This window comes from Mobula hypostoma, chromosome X1 (assembly GCF_963921235.1).
Source record: "Mobula hypostoma chromosome X1, sMobHyp1.1, whole genome shotgun sequence".
Taxonomy (NCBI): domain Eukaryota; kingdom Metazoa; phylum Chordata; class Chondrichthyes; order Myliobatiformes; family Myliobatidae; genus Mobula; species Mobula hypostoma.
This window is the reverse complement of record NC_086128.1, coordinates 42380864-42406090: the sequence shown is the minus strand read 5'-3', so window position 1 is coordinate 42406090 and position 25227 is coordinate 42380864. Positions and strand designations below refer to the sequence as shown.

Genomic DNA, 25227 nt, shown 5'->3' with positions numbered 1-25227 from the left:
AGACAGGGTGGCTTGCAATGGGGTAAAAGAAAAGAAATTAAACAATTATTTTGTGTCTATCTTCACAGAAGATGCACAAAACTTGCCAGATAATGAGAATGAGGAATGGAAGGAAATGGCTATTTACTATTTAACAAAGGAGAGAGAGTAAACTACCAGCCCAGTAGCCCAGAATCTGTGGTTGGTAAAATGCTGGAATGGGTAGTGAAAGATGTAATAACAAAGCTCCATGGAAAGAAGAAAAGCATTGATCAGGGTCAACATTCATTTATGAAGGAAAAATAAGGTTTGATTTATCTGTTGGTGTTCTTTGAAGATATGACTAGTAGAGTAAATAAGAGGTAACCAGTAGATACCTGGAGGGCATTTAATAAAGTCCTGCACAAGAAATTGATCAACAGGGTTTGACCACTAGAAATTAAGGGCCATGTACTTATTGAGAATTGGTTATTGAACAGAAAGCTGAGAAAAGGATTAAATGTATCCTTGTTAGGTTAGACAGACTAAGATCTAGTTGGAATCAGCAGGGATCAGCGTTTGCCTCCAGCAATTCATGATTTGTCTGAAGGGACAAATTGTTATATTTATAAATTCACTGATAACACTAAACTGGTTGGGATTATGAGTAGAGAACTTCAAGCGGATTTGGATGAACTACTTAAGTGAACAAAAACATGACAGATGAAACACCAGGTGGAAAAATGTGAGGTTATCCACTTTGATGCACAGAACAGAAAAGAAGAGTATCTGGTAAATTGTGAGAGATGAATAGGATTGATGTTCAAAGAGACCAAAGTACACAAGTTACTAAGACCAATATGCAGATGCAGCAGGCAATTAAGGACCAAATGGTTTCAGCCTTTCTAAGCAGAGGGTTTGATTCCAGAAGTAAGGACAACTTGCTTTAATTGTTTACAGCCCTGGTGAGATTCCATCTGAAGTATTGTCTAGTTTAGATCACCTTAGTTAAGAAAGGAAATACATGCCAGAGGCATTGTGAAGGAGATTCACTTATCTAGTTTCAAGGATGGTGGGGTTGCCTTTTCAAGAGGGATTGAGTACTGAGACTGTATTCTTTAGAATTCAGAGAATATGACAAGATCTCATTGAAATTTACATAATTTCTTAAGGGTTTCAAGAGTTAAATGCAGGGAGAATGATAAGCAGTGAGATGGAGAAAGTTCTTGTCTTACAGTGATGAATTTCTGGATTTCTTTATCCAAGATGATTGTGAAAGCTCAGTTATTGTGATCGATAAATTTCTGGGTATCAAGGAATCCATTTATTATGGTATCGTGCTGAAGTACAATACCCATCATCTTGATGAATGGCAAGGTGTTCTCAAAGGGTAGAATGCGCCTCTTCCTGTTCCTGTTTATTATGTTCCTAAAACAGTTTTCACAGAGAATAACTCCAGTAGTTCAGCCCTTCACTGATTTGCTGACCCAGGGAAATTGCTGAATTGGAATGTAACTCTAAGACTTGATACCACTGAATCAAAGTATACACCACCCATATTGATTATGTGAAACTTATGCCAAATATTGTTGTAAACTTCAACAGAAGGAAAAATGTTGATGTGGCTTGACAAAAACAAGAAATGGACAGTGTGTGCTAAGTGAGCAGTAAATTTGTTGGTAACTACCATGAAAGAAAATGGTAAAAAAACAAATGGAACAGAAGGACCTGGAAAGGTTAAGATGAAATAATTTGCAAAGAGAAGAAATGGAAATAGGAAGATCAGACGTAAAGGAAAAAACAAATCTGGAGTTTAAAGCTCATGAAATAATACGAATGTTGCGTGGCTAGATTATGTAGGAGTAGATTTTAATGTCTTCAATGTGCAGCAGAAGATCAATTCAGCAAACATGTAAAGTTCAACCACAACTTGTTAGAAACATATCTGCTTCCTGTTTAATTTGATGTTCACTGTACCTGCTCTGGGGAAGCAGATTTGCAATTAACAAAGACTAATAAGGCATCATTCTTCAGATTTTGGGAGCCATTGAATTTAACAGCTGTCCACCAGATTTCACATGAGCATGGTTTCCTGATGCATTTTTATTTATGTTCAAAGCACAGTTTCCTTGAGAAACATTCACTTCTAAACTAAAAGTTGAATTTGTCGTTTGGGCAAGCACTGAACTACTGTAGAACCATCCATTGGATCTCTCCAATGACAATGAAAGTCTACCCAGAAGTACCTTTATTTACTAAGAAGATTAGAGAAACAAAGTTAAAACGGCAGACTTACCTAAATCATGATCATTCAGAGCTTTATTCCAGCTGTTTTTAAAAAAAAATACAAAAGTTACAATGACTTTGTAGTACTCTGAAATTTTAGACAAGCTATCTCATGGAATTGTTACTTGGTGTTGTAATAATGAGCATCTGGCTTCCAGTCATCCAATTGCCAACTGTCAGCCTATTGCCAGGAAATAACCTCGTCAAAGATCAAAATAACGGTCGACTATGATGGGGGAAAGATTTAAAGAGGACCTAAGGGGCATGTTTGTTGTACAGATAGTGGTGGGTGCATGGAATGAGCTGCCTGAGAAAGTGGTAGGGGCGGGTACAATTACAACATTCAAAAGACATTTAGTTGGATGAGTTCATGGATAGGAAAGGTTTTAAGGATTAATGTCCATATGCAGGCAAGTGGGACTAGCTCAGGAAAGCACCTTCGTTGGCACAGACAAGCTGGGTTAAAGGACCTGTTTCTGTGCTATATAACTCTAATTAAGATAGGATTTTTGTTTACATTCATGTCTGTGTGTACTTAGTTACCACAAATTACAATGATCAAAAAGTGGCACTGTTTCTCAAAAATGATATCCCTTTTAAAGCCTTAAATGGTATGAAGAATCAGCAAGATTTGGCAGTAATCTTGTTACAATGCAAAGTCACAATTTAAACTTTTTTATTGTTTGGTTTCTATTCTTTCACTACTGCTGTGCACACATTTTATTGAGGATGTCTTGACATCAATTTATTTTCACACTGGAGGAGTGTCATTCACAGGTGACTGTTGATGTTGAAAGCCAACATTATATGATTGTTCTCCATGAGGAATCCACCGCCATCAGTACTTTATTTATGTGTGTCTGTACTGTGCACAAATTATCCTCTAATGCTTTGCCTGATATTATTAACTACAGGTGTCCCCCGTTTTTCAAACGTTCGCTTTACGAAACCTCACTGTTACAAAAGACCTACATTAGTTCCCTGTTTTCGCTTTCAGAAGGTATTTTCACTGTTACGAAAAAAAAGCAGTGCGCGATAAAAAACCAGCGCGCGCCCCGGGCAGCCGCTCTCCCCCGGATTCGGAACGGCATTCTCGCCGGCATTGCTTAAACACGTGCCTGTGAGCAGCCTTTAGCAAAATGAGTTCTATGGTATCCGAAAAGCCTAAAAGAGCTCGTAAGGGTGTTGCACTTAGCGTAAAACTAGACATAATTAAGCATTTCGATCGTGGTGAACAAAGTAAGGACAACGTGAGTTTGGCTTGTGGAAGGTGACGAAGATGATGTTAAAGAGGTTTTGGCATCCCATGACCAAGAACTGATAGATGAAGAGCTGATGCAATTGGAAGAAGAAAGGATAACAATGGAAACCGAATGCAGTAGCGAACTGAACGTGAAGCAACTGCATGAGATTTTCGCTGCAATGATAAAGTACGACTTTAATTTTGAAAGGGTACGTAGGTTTAGGGGATATTTGCAAGATGGTTTGAGTCCTTACAAAGAACTGTATGATAGAAAAATGCGCAAGGCTCAGCAGTCAAGTTAGCGTTCCACATCAGCCACAGCAGACGACGAACCTTGACTTTCGAAATCGAGCCAGCCAGTCATAGGAGAAGATGAGTTGCCTGCTCCAATGGAAACAGGCGACAAGATGACACCCCAGTGTCCCACCACCCCAACACCCAGGCCGCAGAGAGATACCGATTCACGGAGAATGCAGCAGTAGCCGGGATACACACAGCACATCTTTAAGAAAAAAGCTGAAATAAACATGCTAATTAATTAGGTGCTGCCCGACACGTAATTGTCGGCCCAGATCAGAGACAACGCAGTCGGAAATCGGCACTGATCTGGGCCGACAATTACATGCTGGGCGGCACCTAATTAATTAGCATGTTTATTTCGGCTTTTTTCTTAAAGATGTGCTGTGTGCCTCCCGGCTACCGCCGCACCCCTGCATGCTTCGCGGCAATGTATTGGTCAGCGGCCCGGAGGGTGGGGGGCCACTGCACCACCCCAACCTGTGACGACTCAGTCTAACACACCATCATCAGCATGCTCGGCGCTGAACCAATTCCAGTAAATGATACTACACTGTACATACATTATTTCTACTTTATATAGGCTGTGTATTTTTACGTGTTATTTGGTATGATTTGGCAGCTTCATAGCTTAAAGGTTACTGGAGAGCGCTTGCGCGTGTTTTTGCCAACAACGCTTGTGTGAGATTTTCTGCCGACGGCGCTTGTGTGAGATTTTCGCTACGGAGAACAGTGCAGTAATGATTGTGGAAAAGTATTTCTACTTTATATAGGCTGTGTATTTATCATATCATTCCTGCTTTTACTATATGTTACTGTTATTTTAGGTTTTATGTGTTATTTGGCATGATTTGGTGGGTTGTTTTTGGGTCTGTGAATGCTCACAAAATTTTCCCATATAAATAAATGGTAATTGCTTCTTCGTTTTACGACATTTCGGCTTACGAACCATTTCATAGGAACGCTCTACCTTTGGATGGCGGGGGAAACCTGTATTCTCATACAAAATTGGTTTATAAATGGAGCCAAAATTGTACATTCCAAGCATTTTATTCTTGTCTGCAGGTGCAAAGTACCACTGAGCTCTATTTTTCCACTGCAATTAAGTTGTATTTTTGATCGACACTGATATTCTTCTTTATTAAAACGTTTCCTTTGAATTATCTTCTTCCTGTAATTTCTAAATATCAGTTCAAATATAAAAATACTGCTAGAACTGCAAAAGTAACTAAGTGACTTAAAAGTAAAGTATGTAAGTTAACTAGATAGTTTGGAATTAGTTCCTTTATCTTTTGGAGATCGGGAGAAACTTTGCATAGTGTTTCCTTGAGAAATAGAAGCACCTGTAATACGGAGTTCGTGAAAGTAATATATTTCATGCACTAAATGTATTTTTTGCTTTTTAAATGGTTATTGATTATGTTGTGTTTTCATCAAGCAGGCTTATGGTACAGTCAGCAAAATCTTCAGTTTTTTTGGAGTGTAATAAGTTACATGACTTTTACCTGAATTTGTTGAAGTTTATGAATTATATGCCCTTATATTGGAAATAAATAAACCTGAGGGAAATTAGAGTGTGACAGCACTATGGAAAAACAAAAATAATGACAGATGCGGGAATTCGGAACTAAAAGTGGAAATTGCTGGAAATACCAGCAGGTTTGGCAGAATCTGGCAATCAGAATAAGTTAAAATTTCTGTTGGCCGACCTTTCATCAGAACTAAGAAAAATTAAATTCAAACATATTTTAAATTGCATCGGAGGAGGAGAAAGCAAAAGGAATTTCTGTGATTAGCTAGAGAGCAAGAGAAAATAAATGACACAAGTGATTTGACTAGATAACACAACTGAGAGAAGCTGTTCAAGGCTTGTTAATAGCAGTGGTTGTGTCTGAGGAAAGTCTAAATAGGAGATAAATGCTCCTTGACCTGTTGGGTATTTGCACCATTCACCTTTATTTCAGATTTCCAGCAACTGTAGTGGTATCCATGGATCTAGTAAGTTGATGCAAAAACCCTTTTGATTCTTGAAGTTCATTGGGAAAAGAAATCTGCCATCCTCACCTGGTCTGGTCAAATGAAGCTCCAGACTCATTAATCAGATTGCTTCCTAACAGTCTTTCAGGAAAAGAGCAGTTGAAGATGAAGAGCAAATACTGACATTGTTACTGATGTCGCACCCTATGAATTAATAATTATGCTGAATTTCCTTTGGCATAAGGAGTGCTAAGACTTTAAGATGTTGCTTGGGTTGAGGATGTAGCTCGCCGAGCTGGCTTGTTAGCTTGCAGATGTTTCGTTGCCCAGCTAGGCAACATCATCAGTGCAACTTCAAATGAAATGTTGGTTATCTACATTAACATCCTCAACCCGAGCTACAAATCTTTTCCAACATCTTAAAGACCCACAGGTGCAACAAGCTCAAACTTGCTTGTCAATGGGAAACCTTTGCTAGCTGGCAAAGCTCCACACGGGAACAACTCTATTTTCTTCACAATGTAGATCACCAACATTTCATTCAAAGTTGCATTGATGATGTTGCCTAGCTGGGTAACGAAACACCTGCAAGTTAACAAGCCAGCTCAGCTACTCAATAACAGTGCTAAGACTTTTAGTATTTTTAAGCAGTATTCTTAAGCCAGCCATCAGAGAGTGTTTTTTGAAACTTTTAACAAGATACAACCAAGCACGTGTTCTACCTAGAAATTTTCAATATCATTTATTGCAATGCTTCTCAAAAATGTGATTGCTCACACATGTATTTATGTTTTATTACTATTATTTTGGAGGCCTGTAGAATGCATCTGTGGTATTGGATTTGGTACTGGCTGACCTTTCAATCCAAAAACACTCCAGCATCAAGATTAGCAACTTTAGAGCATTGCCACATTTTACCCTTGCCCTTAGAGACCTGCTGCTCCGGTCACAGCTATGCTACAGTCTTCATTATACTTAACCATGCTTCTTCTCTCCTGGGCTTCAATATTTTATGTTGTGCAAACCTGCACAAATTCAAAACTCTACTGTTCATTTTATAATGAGGAAGACCCATTCACCCATCCCTTTGAGTTTACTGACCTATAAGCCCACAAACTATAAAAATTATGTCATATCCGTTCACTGCTTGGTTCTCAGTATTTCTGTGACTTGCATCAAATTTATATCGTCTCCCTAACTTTGCTTTCCTTCAATTCTAGTGTTCTTAGCTTCCCTCAGCCAACAATTCTTAGCTGTGCTAGAGTTGTTGGAAACCTCAGCTTTGAAATTCTCTCACTTTCTGTCCAATAACATCTGAAATATACATTCCAGCATTTCCTTCCATTGAAGAAAAGCATGTAAATAGTAGCTATTTATAATAATGAACTAATTTACCCATTTTTTGTGACCAAATTATTTGGCTAACTGATTCTAGAATGTCTAATTTATAATTAGAAAATAAGATTTTTTGATATTTCTAGGTGGACAGTGACACTGTGTGGAATGAGATGCATTCTTCTAGCGCTGTTCGCATGGCAGTTGGCTGTGTCATTGAACTTTCATTCAAGGTGGCTGCAGGGGAGCTCAAGGTATGACGAGGACTATTGTATCTATTGTGAACAAGAACAGAACCCTTATATGGCTTTTAAAAACATGGCGTAGCTTCACTGTTGGAAACTCTTGGTTTCTTTGAAACCCTCAGAAACCCTATGATTTTTTCACAAGTTTTCAAATGCAAGAAATCTACGTTACCATCAGTGGTTTGCCACAATCCTGTAAATTGTGCTCACCATTGAACTCAGCATAGGCATAAGAATTTAGGCTTACAAGCTGCAACTAACAGAAGGAACTCGATGCTGATACTGCCACGTCTCAGGAAATGAAAAGAATATTTGGGAATAGGCTATTTTAGTTCTGGTCATATCCTTGGTGTTAGAATTCTCTAAGTTCAAGTAGGAGAATCACTGGAAGCAAGTGTGTAATATTTTTCCAAAAATGAGGACAGCCGTAAATGCTCAACAAAATCTGAAACATTATTTACTTATTTACATAAGGTATTTAACAATAGTTTAAATAAGTTATCTTTTCTAAATATCTCTTATCAGCCTTCGGTTGAGGAACTAATTAGAGGAAAACTTCATTATAGTCTATCTTGTAACTGAGCATCCACAAAATTGAGAGAATACCTTGTGGGAGCACCCATTTACTTTTGCCTCTCTATCCTCTTGTCATTGAGTGCTTTTATTGCAAGTATCTCATCAGAATATCTCCTTGAAGTTAATCATGGGTTTAAGCTTAATAGTGTTCTATCCCACAAATCCAGTATTACTCAATTCAAACAAATTAAGTATTATATAACATTCCTTAAATTTTAGTAGTCCTTAACCAAATTTCAAATGTTTCGGGTGTTTTTCCATTTCTATGTTTATTAACCCTGATTAGATGATTTCACCATTTCTTACTCTATTCATAAAAACTAACTTAAGCTTTTTTTTGCCCAAAGATGTGTAATGCCTATATTGGCATCCTGGGAAGCCAGGAACAGTGTGGTGATTCTTTTGTTTCAGTATAATTTGAAATCAAATAGCATTCTTAGGTAATTAAAACATAGCCCCATTGAACAGTGATTATTTCATCCTGTTCACCTGCAGCTTGACTTTTGCAGGCGGTTAGATAAGGTCTTTAGTATGCTTCAGCTTCTATCCATCACACAATATGAGAGATGATAGTCTAGAAAATTATCTGTTATTTTGTTCTTGCAGAGTCCTTGTGAAAATACCATGTCACGCCCATATAAGTCTTAAATTATGTCTCATCAAATAAGCATAGTTTTTTTTATTATCATTCAGTTTTATAATATTCTACAGAATCTTCAAGTGAACCATCAGGAAAAATAATCTGTATATAGTTTTAAATACCTTTTGCTCGTGGAGCATTCGTTGTACTGTATTTACATAATGTGCTGTGTTTATACAATTATTTTTTTTTCCATTTGTATAATCTGAATGTGCAAATTAATTTCAAAAAGAATTGAAGTTTGTCATCTGTGTGAAGTATATGTTTCAGGATTTATGATGAATTTTGTTTTGCACAGAATGGTTTTGCTGTTGTCAGACCACCTGGACATCATGCAGAAGAATCCACTGCAATGTAAGTTCTACAACAAAAGTTAAATCCATAGGGTGACATGTCCACAGAACTAAACTAATATATTCAGAGTGCCTAGATAGCAGTGCATACTCAAAAGACAATTTCTGTTTATTTGTTTAGAGTTACAGTGCGGAACAGGCCCTTCCGGCCCAAAGAGCCGCACCATCCAGCAACCCATCTATTTAACCCTAGTTTAATCACAGAAAATGTATAATGACTAATTAACCTACTAACTGGTACATCTTTGAACATGGGAGGAACCTGGAGCACCCAGAGAAAGCCCACGTATTCACAGAGAGGGACATACGAACTCCTTACAGATGGTGTCGGAATTGAAGTCCAAGCTACAATGCCCCAAGTTGTAATAACATCATAATAACTGCCATGCTACCGTAATATTAAAGTTAGATTTTAATATCTAGCTTTGTATTACATTGTATATTGCCTTCTAATATTTTGGATTGGAGGATTGAATTATTTTTCTCAAGAAATACGAGAGGTAAATGGACCCTTTTAAACAAATAGTGTTCTTTTTGAACAATTCAATGTTTTTTAACATATTCTATAATAGTTGCCTTTACAATTTCTAAATAAAAGAGTATCTGAAGTTAATTTTGACAACTTAATATTTGTGATAATGATGAAAATAAGTTTTTTCTTGTTGTTAGGAACAAAAATCATTAACCCCCAAGTTATTTTGATACCTATGACCATTACCTTTAGATTAAATTTGCTTTCCTGTCTTTTTGATTTTCTCTTCCAGGGGATTTTGCTTTTTCAACTCAGTGGCAATATCAGCTAAACTACTCAAGCAGAAACTTAGCATTGGAAAAATTTTAATTGTGGATTGGGTATGTTTTACATTTGATTAAAGAGTTATAAATAATATTAAAATTCAGGCAACATCTCTGCAGTACAAGTGATTGTGTTTATTAAGACAACAATGGTAGCTGTCTTAAATTTTCGTTCAATTTAATCACTGGACGGAAAGCTTTGTCTAATTGTATATTTGGAAAAATATGAATTCTGAACGTTTAAGGCAGCAATTTCTGGTACAAAGAATGTATGAACTAGCTTGGATAATTAAAAGGTAATTTTGGAGGGCTCAGGAAATTAATCAATATTGTTGTTCCTCCATTTTTATGCTTTTGAAATTGATCTGTTTGTTTGCATTACTTGCAGGATATTCACCATGGAAATGGCACACAGCAGGCCTTTTACAATGATCCTAATGTGTTATACATTTCGCTTCATCGATATGATGATGGAAACTTCTTTCCTGGCAGTGGTGCCCCAGATGAAGTGAGTTACTGTCAGCTACCATTAACTTAATGCTTTTAAATATTTGAGTATAATGTTTCCCTTGAAATAGTCAAGTCATAATTGGGTCACCTAATTCAACAAACTAAAGTTAGCATAACTCCTGAAAGCAAAAAGTGAAGCACTAGGGCTGCACTGAGAAAGAGTCGTCCTTTACGTCATTTACTTTGTCTTGCCTTGCATCCTTTCACAGATGTTTTTGCTCTCTTCTCCTCTTCCTCCACTTACATACAGTAAATTTTTAAATCTGTTTAGCTCTAAATTTTTCAATTCTTCCGAAAGATAATTTGAAAGGTTATTTCTAAATCTATGATTGCATTTTGGAAATCTAAATATTCTGCATCTCTGGGTTCTCCTTTATGCTCTTTGGGGGGAAAAAAACTCTGATAAAGTTGTCAAGATCTGTTGCCCTTTCATAAAGCCATGCTGGCTCTTTTTTTTCAAAAGTTCAAAGTGAAATTTATTATCAAAAGGTTCAAAGGTACAATTTAATGTCAGAGAAATGTATACAATATACATCTTGAAATGCTTTTTCTTCACAACCATCCATGAAAACAGAGGAGTGCCCCAAAGAATGAACAGTTAAATGTTAGAACCCCAAAGTACCCCCCAGCTCCCCCCTCCCGCGCTAAATGGAAGCTATCAGAGTACATACATGTCACCACATACAACCCTGAGTTTCTTTTTCTGCAAGCATACTTAGCAAATCTATAGAACAGTAATTATTAACTATAAACAAATTGTACAAATGCAAATATAAATAAATAGCAATAAATAACGAGCATGAAATAACAGTATAACATCCATCAATATAACAGAGTCCTTAAATGAGTGTAGTTATCCCCATTTGTTCAAGAGCCTGATGGTTGAGGGGTAGTAACTGTTCTTGAACTTGGTGGTGTGAATCCTGAGGTACTCGTACCTTCTACCTGATGGCAGCAGCAAGAAAAGAGTATGTGGGTGGTGAAGACTTTTGATGATGGTTGCTACGGCGGCATTTAGTGTGGATATGCTTAATGGTTGGGAGGGTGTTACTCGTGATGTACTGGGCTGAATCCACTACCTTTTGTAGGATTTTCCACTCAAAAGTGTTGGTGTTCCCATACCAGGCCGTAATGCAGCCAGTCAGCACACTTTCCACCACACATCCATGGAAGTTTGCCAAGGTATTCGCTGACATGCTGAACCTCCGCAGACTCCTGTAGAAGCAGAGGTGCTGTCGTGCTTTTTTAATGTAGACTGAGAAAATCAATGTAATGTTAAGTATGAGTTCATGAAATGCCATTGAGACCATTTCCTAAGATATTATGTCATCAGCAAAACTGGGAATAGGCTATTTTAGATCTGGTCATATGCAATGAGACAGGATCAGTAAATGATCTCATAATGTGTCTTGTTACTCCTTCCTTAATAAAGAACTCCAGCAGTTTTTCATCAGCATATATTAAGCCAACTTCCCTTCCCTTCTTGAATAGTGAGGCTTCATGTGCAGTTTTCCAAACTATTAGGGCACTTCCTGACACTTGGGGATTTTGAAAGGTCATAACCAATATATCCACCATCTCTGCAGCCAATTTTTTAAGGACCCTGGACAGAGTTAATTTGTCAGCCTGTAATCACATTAGTTTACTGAGTATGTTTTCTTTGTTAATAATTGTTTTACATTTCTCCCTTCATCTCTTTTGTCTTGTTTTTTTTTATAATTTTTGGAATGTTTTGGGATCTTGCTCTATGAATACCGATGCAAAATAGTTTTCTACACTTTTATGTTCTTAATTAATTACACTGTTCCAGCTTCTAAGAGACCAACCTTTATTTTCACAGTTTCATATTTGTACATTATCATAAAAGCTCGTAAAACCTCTTTTTCTGTTCCTTGCTAGCTTATATCCATTTTTATTATATTTTTAAGTTCTCCCTATTATAAGGTCAAATATAATAGGGAGATCTTCAGAAGACAACACATTGTAATCCACATCTTTCATGCCAATACAATTATTCTTTTATCATTTCTACATTTGAATGGCTTTTTATAATGTAATATCAAATATATGCTACTGTTATTCATAGTAATATCTTTTAATCTAATTTTGAAAACATTTAACTTTAAATCCCTAGTCTCAAACTGTTTGTTATATTTTAACTGAATTCTGTCACACTACAGTCACTGTTCTCAAACAGTTCATGAGTTGTTAGAATATAGAACAGTACAGCACAGTATATGCCCTTCGGCCCATGATGCTGTGCTCACCATTTAACCTATTCCAAGATCAATCAATTTAACCCCTTCCTCCCATAGCCCTCTATTTTTCTTTCATCAATATGCTTATCTGTTAAAGTCTGTTAAATATCTCTAATATATCTGCATTTACTACCACCCATGGCCATGTGTTCCTCCTCACTGCTAAGAATCCTTCCATTAACCCTTCAAGCTCTGTCCTCGAGCTCAACCTTCCAAAGTATATCACTTCACACTTTTCCGGATTGAACTCCGTCACTTATCAGCCCAGCTCTGCCTCCTATCAATATCCCATTGTAACCTACAACAACCTCTTACCTTATCCACAACACCACCAACCTTGCAAACTTACTAACCCACCCTTCCTCATCCAAATCATTTATAAAAGCCACAAAGAGCAGGGGTCCCAGAACAGATCCCTGTGGAACACTAGTAGTCACCAACCTCCAGGTTGAATAAGCTCCATCTGCTACCACCCTCTGCCTTCTATGGGCAAGACAATTCTGAATTCATGCAGCCAAGTTTCCCTGGATTTCATGCCTCCTGACTTTCTATATGAGCCTGCCACAGGAAGCCTTGTCAAATGCGAAAGACAGGTTTATTGTCTCATGCATAAGTACATATATGCATAGTGCAATGAAAAACTTACTTGCAGTAACATCACAGGCACATAACATTAGTGATATAAGATTCACATGAGAAACATAAGTTACACAAATTATACAGAATTATACAAAAAAGAAAGCAATTAGAAATGAAAAAAAGTGTTGTTATACTGAGATTGCGGATTAGGGTTTTCCTAGAAACTAATGGTTGAAGGGACATAGCTATTCTTAAACAAGGTGGTATGGGACTTTGGGCTTCTGTACCTCCTGCCTGATAATAACTGCAAGAAAACAGCATAGAACAAATGGTGGAGATTTCTGATTGATATTGCCTTTTTGAGGCAATGCCTCCTGTACAGTAGGTATTTTCCATAATGGGATAGGATGTTCATTACACATGACCAGATCTAAAATAGACAGTTCCCTGTTCTTGTCCATGATATAGTTATCCAGGAAACAGTGGCAATCGTATTCCAACCTCAGGACTGCCTTGGCCAATTTGATTTCATTAATAGACCAAAAGTTATGCACATATATCACACTGCTTTGAGAGTCACATCTATATTTCTTGACTGATGCCCTGTGCAATGTAAAGCTGTTAAATGACCTAAAGTTTATTTCTACAAACTATTATTTTGTATCTCAGCCAATCTATTTCCCAATATTCTGAATCATGATCATGTTTCACCACTGTACTAACAGCATCTTTATTATCAGGTGTACTGTGCCTCTCTCTTTGTTCTACCCATACTATCCTGCAGCCATATCTCTGCAATAACTTTTAAATCTTATCCATTTTTCTCTACTTGCGTAATAAGTTTATCTGTTCTGTTTCAAATATACATGTTCAGATGGAGACCATGTACTTTTGACCTTTTCCAATCTTTCTCTATTTTGACCAGATCTGTTACTGCATCCTTATCATTGTACATGTTGACTTTCATGCCACAAACAGCTTATCATTAACTATATTGCTGTTATCACCTTGTCCTTTTGCTCATTTTGCCAGAATGCTGGTCTCAGCAAAATTCAAATAAAGTCCATTTCCAGAGGAACAGCTCCCTCTTTCCCCGTGACCTGTGAATTGAAAGTCAAATTTCAGATTCAGATTTATTTATCACATATACATCGAAACATACACAGAAATGCCTTGTTTGTTTTAACAACTAACACAGCCTGCAAATGTTGCCACACATTTCAGTGCCAACATAGCATGCCCACCATGTTCAACAGAGCAACACAAGCAGCACCAACAAAAACAAGACAGCAACAGCAAAACAAGCCCCTTTGCCACCCACCCACTCACATACACAGGCCTCCAACCACAGGACACGCTGCCTCAGGTACTCTCGTCCTTGGCCCCAGAATCTCAGACTTGCAAACATTAGTCCTCCAACCTCTAGTCTCTGTCCTGGACTTGGAGACATCAGGCCTCTGACTGTGGACGTGCTGACCCAGGGCTTCACCTTGGGGCATCTACTTCCAGATTGATTGAGTTCTGGACTTTGACCTTTGGGCTTTGTCCTCCTGTCTTTGACAACCTTCAGGCTTCGACCCTAGGACTCACCAGTCATGAGTTTGACCTTCAGGTCTCAACCCCAGAACCCACTGATCATTGGTTTGATGCACAGACAGACCTCCACCCCTGGTGACCCTTGTGACTCCTGCCCATGTAGACCTCTAATCTGGGACTTGCCATCCCAGGGATTGTCTGTCTGGTCTATTCAACACCTGATGTCCTGACTTCAACTTTGGAAATCTCTGACCTGGACTCTGAAGACTAGCTCTTATCCCTGACCTCTATCTCTCCCTCATCCCTGTCCCTAAACCCAAACGTGACACTTAACTATCTGCACTGTCCCAAAACCATCCCTGTGAACCTAAAAATGCTGAGCCACAATATCAACAGACATCACAGCTCAACACCATCTTGACTGGAAGTTCTTTCCTCTCCTTTTATCTTTCTGACATGTTTAGTTTGTCTGTGCCAGTTTGCATATGACCCAGGAGATCGTTATCTATGTGATGCTGATCGATAGTTTAGAGCCAAATACTCATACTTCAACAGGACTGTTTTCTTTAGTCTTAGATGATTGGTTCCTACAAGCACCACAAAAACTGCATCCTCTCCTCCCTCTTTAAGTTCTTCTTTAACCCTGACGAGATTTCCTTAAACTTGACAAGCCACACAGCCTTTGAGACTAAGCTGAAGAGAATATATCTATCCTTTGAAGATTCTGCCCCTACTCAGAACAACTCAGGACTCCAGCTTAAACACTCAGCTAAAGTTTCTGGAATACAAACAATATCTGAAGATGTGTAATAGAAATGTGTGGTGTTCCTGGGCTTTCATAAATGGTGGAAAGATTAGAGTGCAGATGAGCAAGAATTTTTCACCCATGTGTTTGTGTGAATCTGGACCTTATTATCTGAAAGACTGACAGAGACAGAAACTCTCAATACAGTGGATTCTGGTTAATTGGGACAGCCATTATTTGGGACAACTCTTAAACCCCAAAAAGTTTATTTGGGATACTATACCACTTAACTGGGACAGGAGACACTTGCTGAATAGTTTCTAACTAGTGTCAGACACATGCACTTATGTGGCTGTTAAACACTACACCATGCTTAGTGTGAACAGTTTTTTAAATAGTGTCAGTTCCATGTGGTAATGTTCAAAAAGCAGTGATTTTTGTCACTGATAGTTGCCAAGAAATAAGCAGTAAGACGATTCTGAACTATTTTGCTCACTGTGGTTTCAAGCATTGAGGCTTGGAGATGCGAGGAACTACTAGGAGTGAAAATGAAACTATTTCACTACTTCAACAAGTTAGGAACTACAAAGAATTTGTAAGTATCAATATTCATCTTGAATGTTAAATTGAAAATGAAGATTTGAAAGATGCAAAAATTGCATGAAGGCAGTCCATTATGTACACTAATTGTCTGCGCTGATTTTGTTCATTTACAGTCAAAAGAACACGGCAACCTACACTGGATTCATTGAAAACAATTAAGAACTAATACACAATACCTGATAGTACTGTTTAATGATTTTTTAAAATATAAAACTCTGGTTTATACTAAGACATACTTCCAGCCTTCAGCTAACAAAAGTCGCATGTATTGGAGATGTAAAGATGAGTCGTTCCTTTTTTTTTTAGCCAACTACTACATTTACCAAATCCCTGTCTTTTGCACTTTTTAAGTTAGCAAGCCCTAGCTGTCTTGCAAACTACAGTAAAGCATATTGGGGTGATCCACAAGCTGGCCAAGTTTGCCAATCATCTACACGTGCAGTGCATGTCTTTTTTGCTGCCTGTACTTTTGCTCTGAGGATGGGCCGTGGTTCTCAAAGAGGCACAGATTAACACAGGGAGTGTCAGTGGTGGACCTTCCGCAGGTCCACTTGACAGTTTGTAACACTTTGCCCTCAGATCATAATAACAGTTGGAGCAATGGTTTAAATTGAACACGTGATATTCAAGCACTTTTGAAAAATATACTTTTTCTTGATTTAAAAAATTAAAGAACTCATGTAGTTAAACAATTAAACACATTTAAATTAAAAGGCAACTGGCTACTTTCTTAACATTTGCTACTTCCATTTGAAATCAATGTGCCCATTGGGACTACAGCTAGGTTAATGCAGTGCTACATAATGAACATCTATGAGATTTTGCTGCTGGATCCAACCTCATATTCCTACCTTACACAGATCAGTAGTGTACGTAATGGTCGTCTACCTTTCGCATACAAAATATTGTTTATACTATCACCATACCATTTCTCTGTGTAAACCAATGGTGTCACAGATATACTGATCATAGAATTTGGACACTTACACATTTCTTTTGTTCATGTTAATGCATCGATTTTTAAATCATTGTATTTCAGTCAAATTGGACTTCAAGCTATAGGGAGCAGTTTTTTACTTGTTGACCATTGTCTGATCTCACTTCACTTTTTGAACCATCAACAAGATGTATCCAACACTGGAATCTGCCAAAGAAGTAATTTTATACCAAATCCAAGGTTATAGGTGGACAAGAACCTCATGGTCCAAATGCATATTATTTATATAATGTGATACAATGTTGTTAGCTCTTTTATGCCAGCCTATCAGCAAGAATCTGATAAACCGTGTCTGTATTGGTACATTGACAAGTTTGGTAGACCTGTGGGATGGATGTACTTGGTGCTAGGGGGCTGCAGACATCTGTGTAGGAACTTAGTTCACTACAGCATTTTGAACTTCGAAACAGTTCAGGTTATAACCAGTTCACATGGATGGAACCTTGGGGAGTACCTGTATTAGTTTAATTATATGACAATATACTTAGCATTTACTAACAGTATGTGCAAATAGAGACTAGTGACACAGCAGATGCTGGAAATCTGGAGCAACACACGAAATGCAAGAGGAATTCAATGTCAGTCTGCATTTATGGAGGGAAATGGACAGATGATATTTTCATCAGAATCTCGACCTAAAATATTGACTGTCCATTTCCCTCCATAAGTGTAGCCTGACCCACTGAATTGCTCCAGCACTATGTGTGTTGTTCCAGAATGTGTAAATGGTTATGTTAGAGAAACAACATTGTGGGCAGAAGGGCCTGTCCTTGTGCTGTAATGTTCTTTAATGCAACATATGTACTTTGTACATAGTGCAAAGATATCATGAGCATCACGGAAATCTTCACAAGAGGCCCAGAGTTTTTTTTTCCGAGAGGAAGATTCACCATGTCTGATTCCATGCAAAAGCAGCTATTCTTCCAAATACGTACTGAGATTTCTTGGCAATCATATTTTTGTTTCATGGCTTAACTTTTTAAATGAAACTTGCCAAAATGCATCAGGTTTGTCTCACTGTCACATTCATCCTGGGATAAGGACATTTGCAGATATTGGGTGATAAATGTTTTCACCAGAAGAAGCCATCCACTTGTCAGTGAATCAGTTTTATATTTCAGTCTTGCATTTATGCTAGCCCCAAAGGCAATATGAAAGATATGACTGACCAGCATTGCTAGCAACAGCTGCATCCTACAAATGAATAAATAAAAGATGTTTTATCATCATATATTCCGATCTTCTTTGAAACTATAAGAGTAATTAAACTTGGTGAACAGAATTTGCACACTTCAGTAAAATTGCTTCTGGCAGTTACCTTTTATTAAGCTTTATTATAGACATCCTCCTTTGTTTATTGACTTTTCAAGGTTGGAACAGGACTTGGAGTAGGATTCAATGTCAACATTGCTTGGACAGGTGGTGTGGATCCCTCTAATGGAGATGTGGAGTACTTGACAGCTTTCAGGTGATCATTCATTACATGGAACTACCTATATTGTCAGAAAACAGTGTTAGCAAGATTGATTTTTTTCCTTAATAACAGTATGTGCATGACATTATTGTGTTTCTCTCAGTACCCACATGTACTCTTACCACATACATGTGTTCTTTTGTATAATAGTTGTACCCTACATAATACTCTCCTGCAGAAATATAAAAAATGCAATTAAAATGGAGGTAAATTCATTAAGAATCATACAAAACAGCTTTAATTTAAATGCCTGAGGATTAAATATTGATTGATTGCTACAATTAAGTTATTTTTCTGAACCTTGTAATTATTTTACTTATAGTGAAATCAGGCTTAGAATATTGCTTCAGGTGTTCACCTGCATGTAATTAGCACTGCTGCAATTTTATCTGGGTTGGGGAATTGTTAATTGTACAAGTTGTATATTTAGTCATGTACTACTTTAGTTTACGATCAAAAGAACCATCCACAAATACTACGTAAATCCTTTGATTTAGGCAGAGTCTAATAAAGTGCAAGCAAAAAAAGTCTATAGAATTTGCGAAAATATTTTATTAAAAGGAACTAACATTTGGTAAAAGGGGCTTTCAGGAAATGGTCAAGAGCCTCAGGCAGGATAACACTAAACAGACTAGAAGCCAAATTTCCTTGCTTGCATGCTACAGGGTCAGGCTGGAGTTGGATCAGATAATTGAATATAATGAAATCCAGAAGGCTGCCCTTTTTCCTTTTTGCATACCCAGCATATCACAAATTTTGTAGACTTAGGTTCATTCTTACACTTGTGTAGTTCCAGCTGCTGTCTTTGAGGCCATCATTGTTTGATGTTAGAAAATTATCCTGGTGCTGTTTTCAATCATGGAAGTTCAGCTGACTTTACTGACTTTAAGAGCCATATGTCTGCTGTTTCCTTGTTTGCAAACAAAAAAAAGGTGCAAGCATTGCTGTACTTATAGCATGGTCTTTAATAATGGCAAACAAATTGAGTTGGTTGTTTAACAGCATCATTTTGAAAAGTTGCAAGCAAGCTTTATCTAAATTGTTTTGGTTAGAGAACCTTTACATAGGCTTTGCGAAGTTTATTATGATTCATGGGAGACTCTGTGCATATATTTCCTGTGTAAAGGACCTTATGTTTGTTGTTAAAATTTTATTTTTGTTGTCCAGAAATGACAAAAGATTCTATCATAGATACTACAGACTATCTGAACAAGACATGTTTCTACTACATCTGGCAGCATGCATGTAGTGATACCTAACATGTTATGACCACATTTGCACTGATGTCCCTTATTGGGATCAATATTCATGATCTCTTTAAGAGCTATATTCATCAAATGTTCTGTATTTGTAATTCTTTGGTTTATGAGCAGCAACAAGCAAATATACAGATATTAATCCCTGAGGTCTTCAAGGAGATGATAACTCATTGTGGTTGAGTTCCCCCTTTTCCAACAGTTCATTAAATCCATCCCAGTGACAAGTAGTCTTATGTAGGTTTGACCATTGGAGTTATTACAACTGCAGGCATTCCTGTCACTAGACTTCAGTAGAATTTCTTTGCACTTCCTTTCCCCTGCATCCCCACAACCACAACCATCAACCACCCAGTCCTTCAGCAAACCAAGCATGAAAATATTGAAGTAAACTGAAGTGGCTTCATTATTGCCACAACTTAGATCAACTACATTGATTATGATCAAGAATTGAACCTGGCAAACTATTGACAGAATAATCCAACTCTATGCAACATAAATGTGTTTTTATGTGTTTTTGTGCTGTTCTTTACGTTATACAAATTGAATCACTTCTTACATTGAAAACCTCATATCAATGAATTTTGCATTAAAACTAACTTTCAGACATATTGAAAAAAATCTCCTTCAGCAGAGAGTTTATAGAACTGCATGTGCTTTTTATATGCATGGTGCCAACACTATTAATGATATAATGCTGTTGGACTAAAGTTTACACGATATGGGCATGTGGTATTTGTTAGTCCAGAGTCCTTCAAATGTGAGTAGCAGCCACCTACTGTTCAACCATTTCATGGATATGAACTCATACTTGGGTTTAGCAAACTGCTTTCAGAATAGCATTAGAGATAGGGTCCCTTTTGTAAACCTGTATGATGTGAAAGTAAAAGCTATTAAATTAAATCCGCCAAATATAATCTGTTTATACTTTTAAAGTAAGTACAATCTATTCCAGTTAAATACATTTGAAAAGTGTGCAGAATTTTATTACTGTAACCATTTTAATTGTTAAAAGCATAAATTCTCCAGAAAAGAAGTCCTTCTTGAGTGGATTTACTTATTTCCCCTTGCATAGAATGTGTTTTGATTTTTTTTAGGACGGTTGTGATGCCCATAGCCAGTGAGTTTTCCCCTGATGTTGTGTTGGTGTCTGCTGGTTTTGATGCTGTCGAAGGACATCCCTCACCTCTTGGTGGATACTCTGCGACAGCCAAGTGTAAGTTGGAACACTGTGACTGTATACTATGCTGTATGACTCCATGACTATATAGTGTAATCTGAGAACGCAAACACGAGGAATTCTGCAGATGCTGGAAATTCAAGCAACACACATCAAAGTTGCTGGTGAACGCAGCAGGCCAGGCAGCATCTCTAGGAAGAGGTACAGTCGACGTTTCGGGCCGAGACCCTTCGTCGGGACTAACTGAAGAAAGAGCTAGTAAGAGATTTAAGAGGGGGAGGGGGAGATCCTTCTGCTAATGCCCCACCTCCCCCTCGTACCCCATCTGTTATTTATATACACACATTCTTTCTCTCTCTCCTTTTTCTCCCTCTGTCCCTCTGACTATACCCCTTGCCCATCCTCTGGGCTTTTCCCCCCTCCCCCTTTTCCTTCTCCCTGGGAGCTCCTCCCACTTCCTCCAAACTAGAGGTGTAGCTATGGGCACCCGCATGGGTCCGAGCTATGCCTGCCTTTTTGTTGGCTTTGTGGAACAATCTATGTTCCGAACCTATTCTGGTATCTGTCCCCCACTTTTCCTTCGCTACATTGGCGACTGCATTGGCACTGCTTCCTGCACGCATGCTGAGCTCGTTGACTTTATTAACTTTGCCTTCAACTTTCACCGTGCCCTCAAGTTTACCTGATCCATTTCCGACACCTCCCTCCCCTTTCTAGATCTTTCTGTCTCTCTCTCTGCAGACAGCTTATCTACCGATGTCTACTATAACCCTACTGACTCTCACAGCTATCTGGGCTATTCCTCTTTTCACCCTGTCTCTTGCAAAAATGCCATCCCCTTCTCGCAATTCCTCCGTCTCCGCCGCATCTGCTCTCAGGATGAGGCTTTTCATTCCAGGACGAAGGAGAAGTCCTTTTTAAAGAAAGGGGTTTCCCTTCCTCCACCATCAACTCTGCTCTCAAACGCATCTCCCCCATTTCATGCACATCTGCTCTCACGCCATCCTCCCGCCACTCCACTAGGAATAGGGTTCCCCTGGTCCTCACCTACCACCCCACCAGCCTCCGGGTCCAACATATTATTCTCCGTAACTTCCGCCACCTCCAACGAGATCCCACCACTAAGCACATCTTTCCCTTCCCCCCCCCCGCTTTCCGCAAGGATCACTCCCTACACGACTCCCTTGTCCGTCCCCCCATCCCTCCCCACTGATCTCCCTCCTGGCACTCATCCTTGTAAGCGGAACAAGTGCTACACATGCCCTTACTCTTCCTCCCTTACCACCATTCAGGGCCCCAGACAGTCCTTCCAGGTGAGGTGACACTTCATCTGTGAGTCGGCTGGGGTGATATACTGCGTCCAGTGCTCCCGATGTGGCCTTCTATATATTGGCGAAACCCGACGCAGAATGGGAGATCATTTTGCTGAACACCTACGCTCTGTCCGCCAGAGAAAGCAGGATCTCCCAGTGGCCACACATTTTAATTCCATATCCCATTCCCATATGTCTATCCACAGCCTCCTCTACTGTAAAGATGAAGCTACACTCAGGTTGGAGGAACAACACCTTATATTCCATCTGGGTAGCCTCCAACCTGATGGCATGAACATTGACTTCTCTAACTTCCGCTAATGCCCCACCTCCCCCTCGTACCCCATCCGTTATTTATATGCACACATTCTTTCTCTCTCTCTCCTTTTTCTCCCTCTGTCCCTCTGACTATACCCCTTGCCCATCCTCTGGGTTTCCCCCCCCCTCCCCCTTTTCCTTCTCCCTGGGCCTCCTGTCCCATGATCCTCTCATATCCCTTTTGCCAATCACCTGTCCAGCTCTTGGCTCCATCCCTCCCCCTCCTGTCTTCTCCTATCATTTTGGATCTCCCCCTCCCCCTCCCACTTTCAAATCTCTTACTAGCTCTTCCTTCAGTTAGTCCTGATGAAGGGTCTCGGCCCGAAACGTCGACTGTACCTCTTCCTAGAGATGCTGCAGCAACTTTGATGTATGTTGCTAGTGTAATCTGAGGTTACTTTGGAGATCAGCATATTATTTGTGAGACCTTTAGTTTACCAATTTCTAGATTGGGGTCAGTGGGAAAAAATCTGCCAAGTCATTGGGTTATTGGTATTCTGCACTAGACAGTATGACGTCTTGAGTTTTTTGTATTTTTTCTGTTGTCACTGACTACTTCATTAGTCAGGATTGATTTCAAGAGCTGCTGGATAATGTTGCAGCTCTATAAAACTCTGGTTAGACCACACTTAGAGTATTGAGTTCAGTTCTGGTCACCTCTTTATAGGAAGGATGTTACATATGAAGGATGTGGAAGCTTCAGAGAGGGTGCAGAGGAGATATACCAGAATGCTGCCCAGATAAGAGAGCATGTCTCATGAGATTTCCATGAGTGCATTTGTTATGATTCCTCCACAATTTAAAGCATTTCTGCTTTAATCACTGCAGTCATCACTGTTTTGAGATGACAAGAATCTACCATGTTCAAATTCTAGTTTTTGATTCAAAATCAATCAAATATATTTGGACTTCAGTATTTGTTATCTCAGACACAAAATGCTTTAAATATTAAAATACCTTTTCAGATTTAAAAATATAAAATTAGTTTAATCTATTCTCTGCAAAAGTTATTTTATACCCTATTTATTTCAAGCTTGCTTTGTTACATAAAAATATTTCTAACTTATAATTTCCTGCCTTGAGCTTTCAGGTCTATTTCAAAATTACCCAGGACAGCAAATGATTATATGCTACCAGTAACTTTTTTCAAAAAAGTCAATGATTCTGCCTTCATCTTCTTGACTGTGACTGCATACAGGGAAAACTGAAGTATAATGAGTCAAGTGCATATAATGTTGATTTGGATAATTTTCACATTTTGAAAGTATTGTCCAAATTTTAAGTAACATAACAGTTGGATGAAAATATTAATAAGGTAACAGAAAAATATCAATGTTAAATTACCGAATGTAAAATTTACAGTAATATATCTTTGGTTTGAAATCCTCAAGACGGGCATTCAAGAATTGGATACTGTTACTTACAGCACAGTTTCCAATTCACTTTGCTCACATACAGGTTTTTAACATGGTAGAAGTGTAATAAACAGAAGCTAGTTTATTAACATTAACACCTCATGATCTTACCTGAACTATAAAAGTAGCTGTAGAGAGACTTCTTCAATAAACCTAGAGATACTTATATAGAAAGTACTAGTCTTTCCCATGTGCACACAATAAGCTTCCTGCAAAAGTACGCATTTTAAAACAAAACTATTAATGGTTTTATACTGTATAAGCCTTTATTGAGCAAAGTTAATAGACACTAGACACTAAATTGATTATTACTCATTAAAATGTTAAAAAAGCTTATTTGATAAGATGTAATGAACTGTACTGTGTTAATTCTTTCATTTTCCAGAATTAGATTAAAGGTAGCAGTTTGAAGAAAGCATTCAAATATACCAATATATTGGTCACATTGCATAGAAATATTTTGATATATCCATTAAGTTCCTTTAGAAGTACATAGATAAAATTTGTTTATATTTAATTGTAGTTGAAATACAACTTGGGAAGTATATCATGTCCCTTGCCATGGACTGTGGAATTAAAACCAGAGGTTATTAAGGTTAAGTGCAGAAAAAAAATTACTGATATTTTGGCAAGCAGGATAGTGAGTAGCTTCAATGCCATGAGTTTGTTTACCCATTAAATATGTTTTCATTGTGCAATTTAATGTCATCCAGTTTATCATTCAACCTTCATACAAATTTATGGATTGTGTATTGTAGTGAAAGTGGAAAACCATGGAAGTTGTGACCTAATGGAACGTTTGCATTCAGTGTTTATCTTATTAGCCTTTCAAGGACTGAAATGAAATGAACTCAAATGTGTAATTCAGAAGAACTCCGTATAACAAGGAGTAGTTTTTTGTATTCTATAGTTTTAATTTACAATAATTAACTAATACATTGAACTTCTATCAATAATCTATAATTTTGTGATAAACTCTGTCATTGAAGTCAGGCAATATCTGTAGGCAAACAAAAACAAGTACTGGAAGAGCTGGGGAAAGAGAAACCAGTTAACATTTCAAGTCAAAGACCCTTTCAATAGATGCTGCTTGACTGGCTGAGTTCTTTCAGCATTTCTGTTTGAGCTTCCAGCATCTGCAATTTTATTTGTTTTCTGATATTTATAAGTATCTTCATGAGTTTGTTAATGAATGAGAGGTCATTAAATCTAACAAATGTGACAGCTGTAAAGCTTAACAATAAAATTACCTTATATATCAACATAATTATTGCAGATGATATTTGACAGCTAACAGAAATGCTTTTACGTTTTGTTGTAGTTCCTATCAGATTAAAT

The 25227-nt window shown here is 38.0% G+C and overlaps 1 protein-coding gene across 11 annotated transcripts in view; it reads left to right on the top strand.

Annotated features, from left to right (window-relative positions):
- The window catches only part of hdac5 (histone deacetylase 5), a 330728-nt gene that overhangs the window by 292699 nt on the left and 12802 nt on the right, over window positions 1-25227 (top strand). For all 11 annotated transcript variants that reach the window (XM_063037383.1, XM_063037380.1, XM_063037381.1 and 8 more), the window contains 6 exons: window positions 7243-7350; window positions 8856-8911; window positions 9675-9762; window positions 10094-10213; window positions 18304-18401; window positions 20761-20879. In XM_063037383.1, the coding sequence (XP_062893453.1) occupies window positions 7243-7350; window positions 8856-8911; window positions 9675-9762; window positions 10094-10213; window positions 18304-18401; window positions 20761-20879 (589 nt within the window). The remainder of the gene's footprint in view (window positions 1-7242; window positions 7351-8855; window positions 8912-9674; window positions 9763-10093; window positions 10214-18303; window positions 18402-20760; window positions 20880-25227) is intronic.